This window comes from Hyperolius riggenbachi, chromosome 3 (assembly GCF_040937935.1).
Source record: "Hyperolius riggenbachi isolate aHypRig1 chromosome 3, aHypRig1.pri, whole genome shotgun sequence".
NCBI classification, from domain to species: Eukaryota; Metazoa; Chordata; class Amphibia; order Anura; family Hyperoliidae; genus Hyperolius; species Hyperolius riggenbachi.
Genome location: NC_090648.1, coordinates 385,625,997 through 385,640,452, shown reverse-complemented (window position 1 = coordinate 385,640,452; position 14,456 = coordinate 385,625,997). Strand labels below are relative to the sequence as shown.

Below are 14,456 nucleotides of genomic sequence, written 5' to 3'. Positions count from 1 at the left end.
GCCATCTTATCTGAGGCACATCTTGTCTGCCTCCGAGTAAAGTGTCAAGCACTGATATGCTTGGTGTTACAAATGCTGACACTTGGCTGTATTATATTTGCACTCAAATGGTGCTTGTGGCCAGGAGGCAGAACTGCTGAACAAGTTAAGCCTTCTGTGTGAAAGAAACCCAACTGTGGGATTTGAAATAGGTGACTGGAGTGGATTAGAGAAGAACATTGGCAGACTGAAAATTGTGTAGTATTTTTTTTAAATTAGTGTAGTATAGTAATCAGAGAGCAGATAATATTATAATAAGCAGAATATTGAATTGTGTTTTTTTTTGTTTGTTTATGGGCAACCAGCAGGGAGAATGACAGAGAGGAGCTGCCAGTAGGAGTCATAGAAGAGAAAGAGAAGAACAGGCAGCAGGGGGAATGACAGAGAAGAGAAAGGGGCAACTGCTAGTTTTACACTGTGAGCTTTCTTATTACAGGAATATAAAGCAGATGGATAATCCATCTGTGTGCTGCTATTCTGCACAGTCCAAAGACTATGTCCTGTCTCAACTGCATTTTCTGGATTACAATGGCTTTAAAAAGCCATCTGCATCATTGGATGGACCTCATTACAAATGTTTTATCTGAAATTTTTGTATTTAGTTGGGCTCACAGACACAGAGTTCACCTTTCCTTCAAAAACTACAAGTCTCCAGTGGGTTTAAGGGTCATCTTCTTGGGAACCTGACCTAAACACATAGGGTAAAGCTGTAGTATTTTCTGGCATATAAGACTACTTTTTAACCCAGGAAAATCTTCTCAAAAGTCGGGGGTTGTCTTAGACATCGGGGGTTGTCTTATAGGGCGGGTGCTGAAACTTCCAAGCCAGACTGGAGAATCTGCGGTTGCCGCATATGTTTGGGGGAGTTCAAACACGTCCGTGGCCGCATCACCGACTTATGCAGCAACCGTATGAAAGCAGCAAGGGCGGTGCTGTACAAGTATGGTAGAAGGAAATCCAGTCACCAGGATTCATGGTAAGAAGTGACTTAACGGGGTCCCAATGTTGAGGTGAGGAAGCACATCGCTGGGAATGTAGGCAAAAAAGGGTAATCCCGCTACACCAAGGAAGGGTAAAAACTTGTCTTCGACTTTATTAGCACATCAGAAAAAAAACTTGTCTTCGACTTCATTAGCACATCAGAAAAAACACAAAAGGCTGACGCGTATCGAAGCTCCAATACGCGTCAGTCTTTTGTGTGTTTTCTGATGTGCTAATAAAGTTGAAGACAAGTTTTTACCCATCCTTGGTGTAGCGGTATTACCCTTTTTTGCCTACATGCTCTGAGATTTGTGATTCCTGCTCCCTTGGGCTGTACAGCGGTGGTGGTAGTGTTCCTAACTTCTGCCATTGCACCTCGCTGGGAACATGTAAGTAAAGGGCCGAGCAAGCTGCAGGCGTTCGGGACACTCGGGGTATGAAAAAAGAGATCGAGTGGCACTGTGCCCAGAAAAACACGCCTCTTTCACCCGTCTGTCCCGCCCTTGTATCCTATTACCATACCTCCTTCTCTGCCTCTCAGATCTCGCTCCTGAGCACTGCAGGGAAGTGGCACAGATGCGCATGTGCGAGATCTGAGAGGCAGAGAAGGAGGTAATAGTATACAAGGGTGGGCCAGACTTGTGAAAGAGGCGTGTTTGTGCTACAGCTATGCTGGCAAACAATAAAAAGAAGTGTCTTAAGTAGTAAAAAAAAAAGTTAGCTAAAACTTGGAACTGGGCCAATCAAATTAAGCTTTCGATTTTGATCGAGATTCCAAGTTGCATACATTTGTATGCAAGCTGGAATCATTTGCATCTTATTGGCCATCTCTAGTTGAAACTATGTACAAAAATAAAACAAAGATGATGCTGACATTTGGCTAAGGTATATCTACATTATGCATCTCAGACTTGAGCAATAATTATATATGTGATGCTATAGGAAGGCTGCCCTCCTGCCTGTTCTTTTCTCTTCTAGAACCCCTTCCAGTGAGCCGACTTTTCATTCATGACTATAAACCATCTCCAGAAACTGGTGTCGTATTTGAGGTTCAATACCCAGAAAAGTTTAATGTCTTCACCAGAGTGAATATCAGTTACTGGGAAGGTGACACCTTTCGCACTATGCTTTATAAAGGTCAGTATTTTGTCTATCTACAGTTCCAAAGAATCCAAAGTTGAAGCAAAGTAGAAACTTCCATTAGTATGTACATATGCAACCTGATATGTACACATGCGACTTAACTGTGCTCCCAGTCTAGCCATTTACCTCGGTCTGATCATCAGATCTAGTGATTATTTGCACAATTATCCTGTTTGTATGAATAAACACTAAATGTGCCCATACATCAGGCGACTTGGTGGCCGATCGACCATCCAATTCGATTATTATAATCAAATTGTATGAAAATCGTTGCCGACAAGTGCATGCCTGACTGAAAAAGCGAGCAATTTCGGGACAGAAATGTATTGCTTTTTCTATCACACATGCTGCAAGATGTCGGGACAAAGTTGGTTGGTTGGGTGTGCGGCAGTACAGCAGCGATTTCCGAGCGAGCGATGAGACGACGAAACCCCTGCTGCAATGTATAAATGTGCCCCCGTGTGCATTTATACGTTACCTGTCCTGTTGCAGCCTCCGCACTGTGTCCTGTAACCTCCGGGCGGCTATCCGTACACGCTACTGTCGCATAACGTCTGACGTCAGACTCTATGCACCGGCGTCAGATGCTATGCGCCGGTAGCGCATATAGAATACCACCCGGAGGTTATGGGACACCGCGGAGGCTGCAACAGGACAGGTAACGTATAAATGCACACAGGGGCACATTTATACATTGGGGGAGACAGCGGCGGTGCGGGGGCAGCGGGCTCAGGCGATTCCCTGGTGATTTCATGCTGAAATCGGACAGGAATCGGCCTGTAGTGTATGGGCAGAATTGACAAGAGACAAATTTATCTCTAATCAGATTCGATTAAGAGATACATTTGTCTCTTTGTCGAATCATCCCATAATCTTTAGGTCTATGGGCACCTTAAGTGTGCCAACCCCTAGTTTTCCATATCGTATGTATTCCTGTACACCCCAGATGTGCTTCTGTGGATATATGTGACCAAATATGTGGCTGGATAGTGTACTGGTTAAGGGCTCTGCCTCTGATGCAGGAGACCATGGTTTGAATCTTGGCTCCTCCTGTTCAGTAAGCCAGCACCTATTCAGTAGGAGACCTTGGTCAAGACTCCCTAACACTGCTACTGCCTATAGAGCGCGTCCTAGTGGCTGCAGCTCTGGCGCTTTGAGTACAGCAGGAGAAAAGCGCAATATAAATGTTCTTTGTTTGTAATCTTTAGTTTTCCAACCTCTGTTATGTACATGTGCATCCAAACATTAAACCCTCCAACCCAACTGGACTGATTTAAATGGTAGAGCAATGATTTTTAGATGACTATACCAGTTTTTTTATTCTGTACTGTAGTTTACCGGGTTTAAACTGATGTACTGCATTGGCCTCAGCTTGGTTTTAGTAACTTACTAATTGTTGCTGCTTTGTCCTCCTCCCTGGTGGCATGTTCTAATCAGCGTTTCATTTTGACTGTATCATGGAGACCTGGGCCCATATGCAATTCTCTTTTTCTGCTGAGTTTTCTCCTAGGTGATCTTTTCACAACTTGTCATAAAATGCATTTTGAACCACCAGTAAGCAAGAAAATAATCAAAATAAATTTGTTAGTACATGTTCACCAACTTGTCAGTACTTTTTCAATTGTAAAATGCTGAAAAGCTAGTTTAAACAGAAGAGGAAAAAGTAAACTCAGGTGAAAAAGTGAATCGCATATGGGCCCTGGTCACCTATTCAATTCACTTTTTCTCCTACAATTTCTCCTAGAGATAATTTTTCATCTTCTGTTTAAAGTAACTTTTTCAGCAATCTGTAGATTGAAAAGTACCAAAAAGTAGGAAAAAAAGTACTGCCAAAATAATTTTGAGTATTTTCTTACTTGCTGGTGCCATAAAAGGTATTTTATTGATATGGTGTGAAAATATCACCTAGGAGAAAACTTAGGAGAAAAAGTAAATGTATTGATGGCCCTGATCTTATTTATTCTTAAGGATGGTTAAAGGGGCAGAGCCCGAGCAAGATGTGGGTGGGTCAAAGAATACATTTTGTTGGACACTTCCATTGTGTGCATCTGACTGAAGATGGAATCTGCAGCTTTGCTTCTATTTCCTTGTTCAGACTATGAATACTTTAGCAATGCATGGCCATACTGGATAATTTTCCACCATGACTTGACAAGAAAGTTGTAATTATGATGAGGAAAATTATCCATCACCTTTACTAACATGAAATGTTTCAAATAATTGTTTTAGATTTTTTCAAGGGCAAAACTGTATTTAATCATTGGCTGCCTGGAATGTGCTACAGTAACATCACCTTCCAGCTGGTGTCTGAGGCTCCCTTTAATAAAAGCACACTGGTGGAAAGTAGTGGAGTGGGACATGAGCCACAACGGCACCGCACAGGTAAGGACATAATATAATAATAATTGTAATACTGTATAAATAATGCCTGAAATTGAATCATATTATAAAGGAACAAATTATCTAATGGAACAGGTGTACAATATACCGGTAATATGTGTCTCCTAAGCCAGTTAGTGGGTGTATCTGGTGGATGAACTTTAATAGGTTAACTCCAGGATCCAGAGAAAAAAAAAAAGTCTGAGAACACCAGGAGCACCATTATAGTGTAGTATTTCAATGAATGGGATAATGGGTAAAAGAAATGCTACTTACAAAAGTAAGTAGCATTGGGTTGCTAGAAGGAAACCACGCCAACAAGCATGTGGAGACTTTCAACTCCACGTTCATAGGTCAAAGTCTTCTTAGTTTAATGTTGTGACAACCAAAGGACTCAGACTCCAGGCCGGTGTGACCCAAATAGAGATGGCTCGAACCTCCAATTTTCTGTTCCCGAACCTCGAACGCGAACTTCCGCAAAAGTTTGGTTTGCTGAACTTTCGCGAACCGCAATAGACTTCAATGGGGAGGCGAACTTTGAAAACTAGAAACATTAATTCTAACCAGAAAAGTGATGGAAAAGATGTTTCAAGGGGTCTAATATCTGAGTTTTTGCATGGATGAGTGGGATACATGCTAAAAGTCCCGGGGAAAAATCTGGATTTGACGCACAGCAGCGTTTTAAGGGCAGAACTCACAATGCAATGCTAAATTGCAGGCCTAAAGTGCTTTAAAACATCTTGCATGTGTATACATCAATCAGGTAGTGTAACTAGTGTACTGCTTCACACTGACACACCAAACTCACTGTGTAACGCACCGCAAACAGCTGTTTGTGTAGTGGCGGCCATGCTCTACTGGTGCGCACCATGGCCAGAGTGCAGGCAATAGTGGTTTTCAGGCCCATATGGTCGCCGGGCTGAGGTGGCTCAATGAACAACAGTGACTGTCCAGCTGATCGTATTTGTTCTGTCCACAATAAAATAACGCCCTTATTATCGTGGGTGTGCCTCCCCCCCTCCCCCCCCCCCCCCCGAGACACTCACATAGCCATCGGTCATTGCTTCATTGTGATACGCAAGCCCCTTCACCGCGGCAAGGTAACGATCACGAAGGGGAATTGGCACATGTACATGCTTTTTGTTTTGTTGTTGCAGCTGCAGCACAGCCAGAAAAATTAGGCAGGCATGTAAACACATCAGAAAAATTATTATAGCGGCCACTGCTAGCAGCGGCCTTAAAAATTCAGGAATCTGCCTGGTGCCCTGGACCCTGTTGGTGGTGGCGGAGAAGGTAGTCAAGCGGCCTGCAGGCAGAGATGCTGTGTGGGGAGCGACTTAATCTTGGGGCAGGCAGTCACACGGCGTGCAGGCAGAGATGCTGTGTGTGGGGACTGACTTAGTCTTTGGGCAGGCAGTAGCCCTCTGGGATCCATGCCTCATTCATTTTGATAAAGGTGAGGTACTGAACACTTTTGTGACTTAGGCGACCTCACTTCTCAGTGACAATGCCTCCAGCTGCGCTGAAGGTTCTTTCTGACAGGACGCTTGAGGCAGGGCAAGACGGAAGTTGGATGGAAAATTGGGACAGCTCTGGGCACAGGTCCAGCATGCACACCCAGTAGTCCAAGGGTTCATAGCTGCTCACAGTGTCTACATCCACACTTAAGGCCAGGTAGTCGGCTACCTGCCGGTCGAGGCATTGGTGGAGGGTGGATCCAGAAAGGGCTAAAGCGAGGCGTTGGACTAAAGAATGTCTGCATGGCCGACATCACCATGAGATCGCAGGAGCATCATGTCCTTGCCTGAGTGGACATGGGAGAAGGATTACCGGCAGTGGTACCTTTATTCCGTTGTGCTGTGACATCACCCTTAAACACACTGTTAAGCATAGTTGCCAGCTTGTTCTGCAAGTGCTGCATCCTTTCTGCCTTCTGGTGATTTGGAAACATCTCCACCACTTTGTGCCTATGCCGAGGGTCTAGTAGCGTGGCAACCCAGTATAGCTCATTCCCCTTGAGTTTTTTTATACGGTGTCCCTCAACAGGCTGGACAACATGAAAGACGCCATCTGCACAAATTTGGATCCAGACGTACTATCCATCTCCCTTTGCTCTTCCTCAGTGACGTCAGGTAAGTTCTCCTCCTCCCCCAGCCACGAACAATACCACGGGAACGTTGAGCAACACAAGCCCCCTGCGATGCCTGCTGCCGTTGTTCTTCTGCCGCCTCCTCCTCCAAAAAAAAAAAAACACCTTACGCATCATCTGAGTCTGATTCCTCTTCCCCACATGACTCTTCCCCCCCCCCCCCCTGTGCCGCCGCAGGTGTTGAGGAAACATCTTGTTCTGATGAGAATTGATCCCACAACTCTTCCTCCTGTTCCTGTTCATGCTCATCTACAGCTTGATCCACCAATCTACGCACGGCACGCTCCAGGAAGAAAGCATACGGGATCAAGTCGCTGATGGCTCCTTCACTACGACTCATCATGTTTGTCACCTCATCAAACAGCTGTATGAGCCTGCAGGCATTTCGCATGAGTGTCCAGTTCTTCGGCCAGAACATCCCCATCTCCCCAAAGTGTATCCTTCTACTGTAGTTGTAGAGATACAGGGTGACGGCTTTCTCCTGTTGTAGCAGGCAGTTGAACATCAGCAGGGTCGAATCTCAGCGAGTCGGGCTATCGCAAATCAAGTGTCTTACCAGCAAGTTGTTTCTCCGCTGAATATCGGCAAAGCATGCCATGGCCGTGTAAGACCGCCTGAAATGCCCACACAACTTCCTGGCCTGCTTCAGGACATCCTGTAAGCCTGGGTAATTAAACACTAGAGATGGGCCGAACCTCCGATTTTAGGTTCGCGAACCGGGTTCGCGAACTTCCACGGAAGGTTCGGTTCGCGTTAAAGTTCGCGAACCGCAATAGACTTCAATGGGGATGCGAACTTTGAAAAAAAAAAATAATTATGCTGGCCACAAAAGTGATGGAAAAGATGTTTCAAGGGGTCTAACACCTGGAGGGGGGCATGGCGGAGTGGGATACACGCCAAAAGTCCCCAGGAAAAATCTGGATTTGACGCAAAGCAGCGTTTTAAGGGCAGAAATCATATTGAATGCTAAATGACAGACCTAAAGTGCTTTAAAACATCTTGCATGTGTATACATCAAACAGGGAGTGTAATTAAGGTACTGCTTCACACTGACACACCAAACTGTTCACTGAACAGAACAGGTATGCAGTGGCGGGTTCACTGAACAGAACAGGTATACAGTGGTGGGTTCACTGAACAGAACAGGTATGCAGCTGCGGGTTCACTGAACAGAACAGGTATACAGTGGCGGGTTCACTGAACAGAACAGGTATGCAGTGGCGGGTTCACTAAACAGGTATACAGTGGCGGGTCCACTGAACAGAACAGGTATGCAGTGGCGGGTCCACTGAACAGAACAGGTATGCAGTGGTGGGTTCACAGAACAGGTATGCAGTGGTGGGTTCACAGAACAGGTATGCAGTGGCAGGATCACTGAACAGGTATGCAGTGGTGGGTGGGTTCACAGAACAGGTATGCAGTGGCAGGATCACTGAACAGGTATGCAGTGGTGGGTGGGTTCACAGAACAGGTATGCAGTGGCAGGATCACTGAACAGGTATGCAGTGGTGGGTGGGTTCACAGAACAGGTATGCAGTGGCAGGATCACTGAACAGGTATGCAGTGGTGGGTGGGTTCACAGAACAGGTATGCAGTGGCAGGATCACTGAACAGGTATGCAGTGGCAGGATCACTGAACAGGTATGCAGTGGTGGGTGGGTTCACAGAACAGGTATGCAGTGGCAGGGTCACTGAACAGGTATGCAGTGGTGGGTGGGTTCACAGAACAGGTATGCAGTGGCAGGATCACTGAACAGGTATGCAGTGGTGGGTGGGTTCACAGAACAGGTATGCAGTGGCAGGATCACTGAACAGGTATGCAGTGGTGGGTGGGTTCACAGAACAGGTATGCAGTGGCAGGATCACTGAACAGGTATGCAGTGGTGGGTGGGTTCACAGAACAGGTATGCAGTGGCAGGATCACTGAACAGGTATGCAGCCAGGAAAAGCTAAGCCTAACTAATCTTTCCCTATGAGAGACAGACAGGCTGTCTGTCAGCAGCTCGCCCTACTCTCTCTAATGCAGGCACACGAGTGGCCGTAATGGCCGCCGCTGCCTGCCTTATATAAGGGGGGTGGGGCTCCAGGGGCTAGTGTAGCCTAATTGGCTACACTGGGCCTGCTGACTGTGATGTAGAGGGTCAAAGTTGACCCTCATAGTGCATTGTGGGGTGAACCGAACTTCCGGAAACGTTTGCCTGCGGGAGGCGAACGCGAACCACCGAAGTTCGCCGGGAACCGTTCGGCCCATCTCTATTAAACACAAATCTCTGAATTATGAGATTCAGCACATGTGCCATGCAGGATACATGTGTCAACTTTCTCAAATTCAAAGCCGAAATGAGATTGCTGCCGTTGTCGCACACCACATCGCCGATCTCCAGTTGGTGCGGGGCCAGCCATTGATCCATCTGTTTTTTTTAGAGCAGCCAAGAGAGCTGCTCCAGTGTGACTCTCCGTTTTGAGGCAAGACATGTCTAAGAGGGCATGACACCGTCGTACCTGGCATTAGGGATGGTCGGAAATGCCAATTTCCAATTTCGCGGAAAATCCGCATTCCGACATTGCCAATTACCGCTACTGCTACCGATTCCGCTTTCCGCTACCAATTTCCGCATTCCGATGTTGATTTCCGCCGGAAATCACGGAAATTTCTGCCAACTTTAAAATAAATAAATAAGCCAATCAGAGAATGCGGAAATTTCAACCTTAATCCCCATTCTCTGATTGGTTTATTAATTCCGAGTCTTCCGATTGGCTTAAAATTACCGCATATCGGATAATGCAGATTTTCTGCATTTTACATTACAGTAAAAATCCGCCGACTTTAGCGGTTAATAGAAAAGCCCCCATAAGCCCCTAGACACACCAAATTTTCAGGGTTTATTAAACAGAATCTTGTGAACAAGATGAAAAAAGTTTTCAAAAAGACCTTATAGTTTTTGAGAAAATCAATGTTAAAGTTGGCGGAAATTTCCGCGATTTCCGGCGGAAATCCGCCTACCGCACTTGTATTACCGATTTCCGCATTCCGATGCGGAAATGGCATTTCCGATCAGAAATGCGGAAATTGCATTTCTGCGGAATGCGAATGAGCATCCCTACCTGGCATGCAGCATAGGCCCTGGGGAGCTGGGGCTGTGTAGCTGGAGAGGAGATCGCAGCACCAGTAGAGTTGAACTGCCACTCAGCCAAGGTGGAGGAGGATCACGACAGCAAAGAGAATGTAGCAGAAGGAGAGAAGGTGGCAGGAGGCCAGCCTGCAAGCCGTGGAGGTGTCACAAGTTGGTCCGCTGCACAGCCACGTACTCCCTGCTTGCCAGCGGTCACCAGGTTGACCCAATGGGCTGTGTAAGTAATGTACCTGCCCTGACCGTGCTTGGGAGACCAGGCATCTGTGGTCAGATGGACCCTTGACCCAACACTGTGTGCCAAAGATGACACCACTTGCCTCTCAACTTCATGGTACAGTTTGGGTATCGCCTTTTTAGAGAAATAATTGCGGCCTGGTATCTTTCACTGCGGTGTCCCAATGGCCACAAATTTGCGGAAGGCCTCAGAGTCCACCAGCTGGTATGGTAACAGCTGGCGAGCTAACCGTTCCACCAAGCCAGCTATCAGACGCCGGGCAAGGGGGTGACTGGCAGGAATTGGCCTCTTCCGCTCAAAGATCTCCCTCACGGACGCCTGACTGCTGCTGTGGGCAGAGGAGCAGGAACCACTCAAGGTGAGAGGTGGAGTGGAGGAGGGTGGCTGTGATTGTGAAGGTGCAAGGGAGAGAGAGGCTGAAGATGATGCACCTGAAGGAGGAAGAGGAGAAGGAGGGTGGCTTTTCTTTTGTGTGCTGCTTTTCCTCTTGTGCTCTTCCCATTGCAGTTTGTGCCTTTTCTCCATGTGCCTTCGTAAGGCAGTTGTCCCTACGCGGCTGTTGCCTTTCCACGGCTCAATTTTTGGAGGCAGAGAGAACAGATGGCATTGCTCTGATCTAAGGCAGACACACACAAAAATGTCCAAACCGCTGAGCCCCCCTTGGGTGATGGCACTATGGTGGCATCAGCAGCTGACGTTGGAAGGGCATGTTGAGTGGCTGTACATAGGTGGCGATACATGGCGCTGGACACTACCACCAGCTGTTTCTGACAACGAGCTCCCCCTGCTTCTTTCAGGAACTCGTCTCCTCCTACTCCTCTCTGACTCCCCCTCTGAACTGTCCCCTTGGTCATCTTGTCTCTTAGGATCCCATGTGGCATCCATATCATCATAATCATCCTCTCCAGCTTCGCTTGCCTCAGACACCTCATAAACTGCACCAACAGCAGGTACTTCATCATCCTCCTCCTCACACCTTACATCCATAGTGTCGCCTAACTCAGACATATGAGGTGGTGTAACTTGCTTAGCACCTTCATCTTGTTGTAACAGTAGTGGCTGTGAATCAGTTAATTCCCCACCAAATAACTCCTGTGAAGTGTCAAATGCAGCGGATGTGGTGCGTGTAGCAGCGTTAGTGGCTGCGGAAGATGAGGTGTTCTGTGTTAAATAGTCAACCACATCCTGACAATCTTGGGAGTTGATGGGATGTGCCTTCTTCTGAGCACTGTACTTTGGTCCATGGCCGCACGAAATCACATCAGCACGACCTCGAACAGACCTGCCGGGTGGCCTTCCTCTGGGTCTGCCTCTTCCTTTGCCTGTTGTTTTGTCCATATCGAGGGGGAGGGGGGATGAAGTGAAAGGTATGCACTGACTTGACTAATACAATGTGCAGTCACACAGGTGCAGTGAAAGGTATGCACTGACTGGTATTGCAATACAATGTGCAGCTGTCACACAGGTGCAGTTAACAGGTATGCACGGAGTGGTATATTACACAGCGTGCGGTCACACAGGTACTGTGAACAATTATGCAATGACTGCACCTGTCATACACACTATGCAATGACTGCAGCTGTCATACACACAGGTACCGTGAACAGGTGCAGTGACACTGCGTGCGGTCATGTAGGTAGGTAGGTGCACTGAACAACAACAGGTGGGTATGCAGTGATTGGTATTACAAATGTGCACCTGTCACACACAGGTACCGTGAAAAGGTGCAGTGACACTGCGTGCACTCACGTAGGTAGGTGGGTGCACTGAACAACACGTAGGTATATGCAGTGATGGGTATTATAAATGTGCAGCTGTCTCACACACACACACACACATACACACACACAGGTACCGTGAACAGGTACAGTGACTGGTGGTATTAAATATCACACTGCGTGCGCTCACGTAGTTAGGTGGGTGCACTGAACAACAGGTAAGTATATGCAGTGATGGGTATTACAAATGTGCAGCTGTCACACACACACAGGTACCGTAAACAGGTAGAGTGACTGGTGGTATTAAATATCACACTGTGTGCGCTCACGTAGGTAGGTGGGTGCACTGAAAAACAGGTAGGTATATGCAGTGATGGGTATTACAAATGTGCTGCTGTCTCACACACACACACATACACACACACACACACACACACACAGGTACCGTGAACAGGTGCAGTGACACTGCGTGCTGTCACGTAGGTAGATGGGTGCTACATGTAAACCGCCATAAAGTTCACGTTCGTTCGCGCACCTGAACCACCGAAGTTTGCTCGAATAAGTTCGCGTGCGAACCGTTCGGGCCATCTCTAGATCCAAAGTGTAAGATGCTGTGCCATGAATTCCCTTCCCAGTTAAGAAAGCCTTCAAACTCTTTATAACTGCAATATATATAATTCATTATAACTTCTAAGCTGTGGTAAGATATTCCACATCTTAACCACTCTTACTGTGAAGAACCCCTTTTTCCTCCATGCGCTGATCATGTATTATGTACAGGCCTAGGGTTTAAAAGCTTAAATTTAGCTTTAATTTAAGCTGTTCTATTAACACTTTCATTTCTTGCAGCAAAAAAAAAAATGTATTGAATAGTCTTTGATTAATAACATCAATAACCTCACCTCCACTCCAAAGTAAATGCCTCAAGTTTTGTAACAAATGACTTGGCTAATTCATCCCCTCTTCTCTTTTTCTCTTTAAGCTCCTTACCCACCCCGAAACATTTCTATACAAATATTAGTTATAAATAGCACCAAATCAGAGGATCCTGGTGAAAGAAGTTCTATAGAGGCGTCAGCAATTGAAGACAACCTCATCACACCAACAGAAGAAATATTTGATGAGCCATTTGAAATTTCAGTGCCCGGTAACGCTTCTACCTGGACTTATGATAAATATGCAACTAATGACAGCTCTGAAACTACAGCTCCACCTTACTGGTGGGTCAGTGAGACTGCAACAGTGGATATTGAAGGTTTTGTGAATGAGATTCCTGCAGACTATGAGAACCCCACCACAGTAAGCTATTCAACTGAAACTTTCCAGGATTTTCTGCCTCCCAGATATAAAGTCTCCCTCAGCTGGTTGCCACCAAAAGCACCAACTGCACTTGATGGTTTAAACATCTATATACAGAAGGATGGTAAGGAAAATTAAGAATTGTTATAACGTGTTGAACTAATTAAACTGGATCAAGATCAATATGGCATAAACTAAAAAGTAATTGTGTAACAAGTCTGCAATGGTGTAGCAATTAGTTGAAAAAATGAATGCTATAAGTGACAAGTATTATTATTATTGTATGTATGTATATGTATGTATGTACAGTATATATCAGAGTTTAGGGCCAATTTACAATATGTACAATATAGTGTATGTCAGAATCAGAATTTTTTTATTTCGCCAAGCATGACTGGGTCCTGCTCAGAATTGGGCTTTGCACATACAGGATACAAGTAGGTAAGGGCACACAAAAGGAATAGAACACCATTTCACATTCAGAGAAAAGCCAGGTGGTATTGCAGAGAGCATGGAGGAAAAAGCTATTCCTGTGTCTTGAGGTCTTGGTGGAGGTGTATTGATACCTCCAGCCCAACTGAAGAAGCGGTGGCCTGGGTGTGAGGGAGGGATTGTTGGCAATCCTCAATGCTCTGGAGCACAGCCTGTAGTGGTAGAGGTGGTGTGGGGAGAGGTTGCCCAATAATTCTCTCCGCTGATCTGATGACCCTCTGCAATTTGTGTCTTCGCTGGAGGAGGAGCCGGCTTACCAGACCAGGATGAAAGAGCAGAGGACAAATTAAATTATAGTGGAGTAGAAGCTTGTCAGAAGTTTCTGGGCCAGGATGTATTGTAATCTAGGGCCAATTTATGTATAGTGTAGTGTATATATCATATTATAGGGTCAATGTATGTGTAGTGTAGTGTATGTATCGTAGTCTAGTGCCAATTTATGTATAGTGTAGTGTATGTATCGTAGTCTAGGGCCGATTTATGTATAGTGCTGTGTATGTATCTTGGTCTAGGGCTAATTTATGCATAGTGTATGTATCATAGTATGGGTCAATTTATGTCTAGTGTAGTGTATGTATCATAGTTTAGTGGCAATTAAGAAGAAATCCAAATAACTTATCTGTATGTTTTTGGGATGTGGGAGGAAACTGCAGTGCCTGGAGGAAACCAATGCATTGCAGACACGAGAACTAACAAACTCTTTGAAGATAGTAGCTGAGATTCAAACTGGAGTTCTGCAAGCAAGAGTGTTAACACTATGCCATTTACAGCTGTTTTGTCGGCTTCTCTGATATTCATTATGCCCAATGAGAGATGTTCATAGCACCCTTACTGCTTGCCAGACTAGTATTCTAACAAATTTTTCCAATGGTCATAGCTGTCTGCTT

The 14,456-nt window shown here is 45.8% G+C and overlaps 1 protein-coding gene across 4 annotated transcripts in view; it reads left to right on the top strand.

Moving 5' to 3' along the window:
• PTPRO (protein tyrosine phosphatase receptor type O) overlaps window positions 1–14,456 on the top strand; it is a 203,120-nt gene that overhangs the window by 55,098 nt on the left and 133,566 nt on the right. For all 4 annotated transcript variants that reach the window (XM_068277393.1, XM_068277392.1, XM_068277391.1 and 1 more), the window contains exons 3-5: window positions 1,999–2,157; window positions 4,393–4,545; window positions 12,761–13,201. In XM_068277393.1, coding sequence (XP_068133494.1) covers window positions 1,999–2,157; window positions 4,393–4,545; window positions 12,761–13,201 — 753 coding nt within the window. The remainder of the gene's footprint in view (window positions 1–1,998; window positions 2,158–4,392; window positions 4,546–12,760; window positions 13,202–14,456) is intronic.